General features: G+C 40.8%; 1 protein-coding gene across 1 annotated transcript in view; it reads right to left on the reverse strand.

Moving 5' to 3' along the window:
• Nucleotides 1-567: 567 nt before the first annotated feature.
• Nucleotides 568-3234, reverse strand: part of srd5a2a (steroid-5-alpha-reductase, alpha polypeptide 2a) — a 14627-nt gene continuing 11960 nt past the window's right edge. The window contains exon 6 of the mRNA XM_063199980.1: nt 568-1124. Coding sequence (XP_063056050.1) covers nt 1058-1124 — 67 coding nt within the window. The 3' untranslated portion in view covers nt 568-1057. The remainder of the gene's footprint in view (nt 1125-3234) is intronic.

The raw sequence follows: 3234 nt of genomic DNA on the forward strand, positions 1-3234 counted from the left end.
GTTATTACAATGTCCAGGTGGTGGTTGAGCCATCCAGAGTCAGATGTGTCAGTCAGATGCGGAAGGTCAGGTGTGTGTGTGTGTGTGTGTGTGTGTGTGTGTGTGTGTGTGTGTGTGTGTGTGTGTGTGTGTGTGTGTGTGTGTGTGTGTGTGTGTGTGTGTGTGTGTGTGTGTGTGTGTGTGTGCAGTGGTGCGTCTTGTCACTAGGCAGGCAACCGCTTGGGGCCACCATGCCTACAGATTGTGAAAAACAGCTAAGACTTTAAACTAAAGTATTGACAATTTGTTGTGAATGTCCAAGCTTTTGAAATTTCGCTTGGGGCCCCAGCTTACCCTAGAATCGCCCCTGTGTGTGTGTGTGTGTGTGTGTGTGTTTGTGTCTGTGTGTGTGTGTGTGTGTGTGTGTGTGTGTGTGTGTGTGTGTGTGTGTGTGTGTGTGTGTGTGTGTGTGTGTGTGTGTGTGACTCAGGTCATGTTTCCCCATCATGATGTAACACATTGCTGCAGCAAAAGAGCCTTGCGGTGAACTCTCCCTCCCCACCATGAGGTGAAAGAAATAAAGAGACAAAACCTCAAAGTTTTATTTAAAAAAAAAATGTAATATTCTTTTTTTAGAGAAAGCGCCGTCAACTCCCAAAATTTCTTACAAAGTCTTCGGGTGCGAGCAAACAGCAAAGTTTATATTTAGTAAAAAATCCACATTCCCGGATGAGGTTCTTGCAGTTTTAATACTGTGTTAGCGTGGCAGACAGACAGACGTTTCGGCCTAAGCCTTCTTCAGCGTCATAAAATGTAATATAACAGTAAAACAAATCTGAGCTAAATCAGTTATCCAAGCTACTGTATGTGTGTAGTGCTGCTCACATTCAGTGCCGATTGGCTCAATTTCCCTTTTTAAATAACAATAAAAAAGTGGTACAAAACAAGTGGTACAACAGCGATGCATAAAATAATGAATTTATATTGAAATTATGAATGTAGTATGTAAAACCTTATTTATATTGAAATTAAGACTGTCAATGGCAACGTGGTGGGTATTCTTCTCTGACCGCAGTGGTCAAAAGATGAATGGTATGAGAGCTTTTCTTGTGGTAGGGTAGTCACTGAACTTCTCGATGTAAAACCTGTAATATAAATGGAAAAGCGTTTCAGTTAGTGAGGACACTTATACATTTCGAAGCACTGATGTTGATTGGACAAAAGGCTGTAAACACTGATGCAGTTCAAGTTGGGAGTCCATGCACAGTAAAAAAAAAAGTGGTGATCTTATCTAAAATTCTGAGAATATAGTCCCATTACATTCTTTAATAGTAATAATAATAATAATAATAATAATAATAATAATAATAATAATAATAATGTATTATTATTGTTATTATTATTATTAATATTATTTACATCAACACTGTGCAGCCTCTATGCTGCATTCAACACTGAATCGATTGGTAGGCTACTCTACATTCTCAGTACCCTTCTGTTGATTTTATGAGATGGCAGTGACCCTTTGTCAGACATTGCACAATAACAATCAGAGTTCAAAGCACCACACAAAGGTCTCTATTGCTAAATGCCTGTATGGAGAGGGAGCAACTTGCCATAATTGCTTAGTTATGTTATTGTTTGTCTTGTCTTTGTATTCATAGTTTTTTTTTATTACTCTTTGCTTTTTGTTGAGCAGGACTGAATGAGTTGCCCATTGTGGAACAAATCAAGTTTTCTGATTCTGATTGTAGCATTATCCATACAGTAATCTATGAAGTGCTTTAAGATATTGACAAGAACACATAATTGGCAGACTTCAGAATAGTTGTTGCTAGATGGTGTTTGGCAGTGAGGTATGTCAAGTGCCCTGCATACATTTGAATCATTTCTATTTTCAAAGTTGGCACCGTGAAAAGTTGTGAGACAGAAGGTTGCTCACTTAGTCAGTGCCCCATGGGAGCAACGGGTGTGAGAAAAAAACCCTCCTGTTTTACATTTTTACACAGAGTTAGGCCTATGTCGATTCGTAATTTAAAAATGATCCATGGAATTTTACACTAAGTTCCGCATGTGTGTCAACTAGCAGAGTTCAATGTTAGAACGTTAGTAAAAGTATGGTATGAACTTTTAGCTCAGTGTTGCTGTGTTGTGGCTCCCATGCCAAACTGGAGTGTTGACTGGAAGGTTGTGGGTTCAAGCTGTGAACTGCACAGGATGATCTCTCGGTTACATTGATGCCCTGACCCAAATGGGAGTGAGGTTTATATGGGTGAGTGTAATGGATGGCAACTAGCAGAGTTGAGCGGTAGACATTAGCCTAAACCTCCCTCCCAAAGTCTCATACAATATTGGTACTGCTGAGCTATTGGTCTGGACCTTTCGCCATGCCGAACTGGAGCGTTGAAAGGTCCCTGATTTGAGTTCTGAGTGGCAAACTGCGCAGGATGACAAATGGTTTGCAATACATGTTTTTTGTCAGAAACATTGTACAGTTATCACAATTTGCAATTCACAATTTTCCATGTCATTTTCATGTACTGCTTTGCAGCACGTTGTCATATTTGAATAGGATCTGGTTTTACATTTGCATTAAAAAAGTATTTTCATCAGGAACATTGCACGCAGCCCAATCACCCAGAACCTGGTTGGTTCCCTTGCAATAGCATAGCAGGCTCTACTGCAAGTGTAGCACAGTAAGTAGATGTTGAATTATTCATAGGCCTACTGAGTAGGAGCCAGGGGGTCAGGATTTGGCTGATTAGCTTCGCCGATTAGCAAGGCACTTCCTCATCGCAATTCCGCCGCCACTTCGCTCAAGAGGGTGGACGCGATTGGAGGGTGCGTGAGTTTAGTGTTGGGCACACATACACAGTGTGTGTGGTTGGGCACCTCCATGCATCCAATGCCCGTCTTCCATATATCTTTCTGGTCAATCGTAAGTCAGTCATTAACGTGGCACGTAATTGGCTGAGTAAACTGGCGGCGGAAACGACTCCATCTTTGAAGCTGAAAAATTAGTTCAATTTTGGCTGAATTCACTAGCCTAGCATTTCCCATTGAAATGACTGGAGGCAGGACTTATTCACTCTCTCCAGTTCTTATACTACCTCCATGGTAGGAGCAGTACACAGTGAGAGTTCAATTTGGCTCTGCAAGTGTTGATACAGGTATGATTACCGGTATTTAACACACATTTATCATTTAACACACCCAAATATTCAATTCAATGTTTCAAGAAGGAGGCTGCACCTT

This window comes from Engraulis encrasicolus, chromosome 1 (genome assembly GCF_034702125.1).
Source record: "Engraulis encrasicolus isolate BLACKSEA-1 chromosome 1, IST_EnEncr_1.0, whole genome shotgun sequence".
Taxonomy (NCBI): Eukaryota; Metazoa; Chordata; class Actinopteri; order Clupeiformes; family Engraulidae; genus Engraulis; species Engraulis encrasicolus.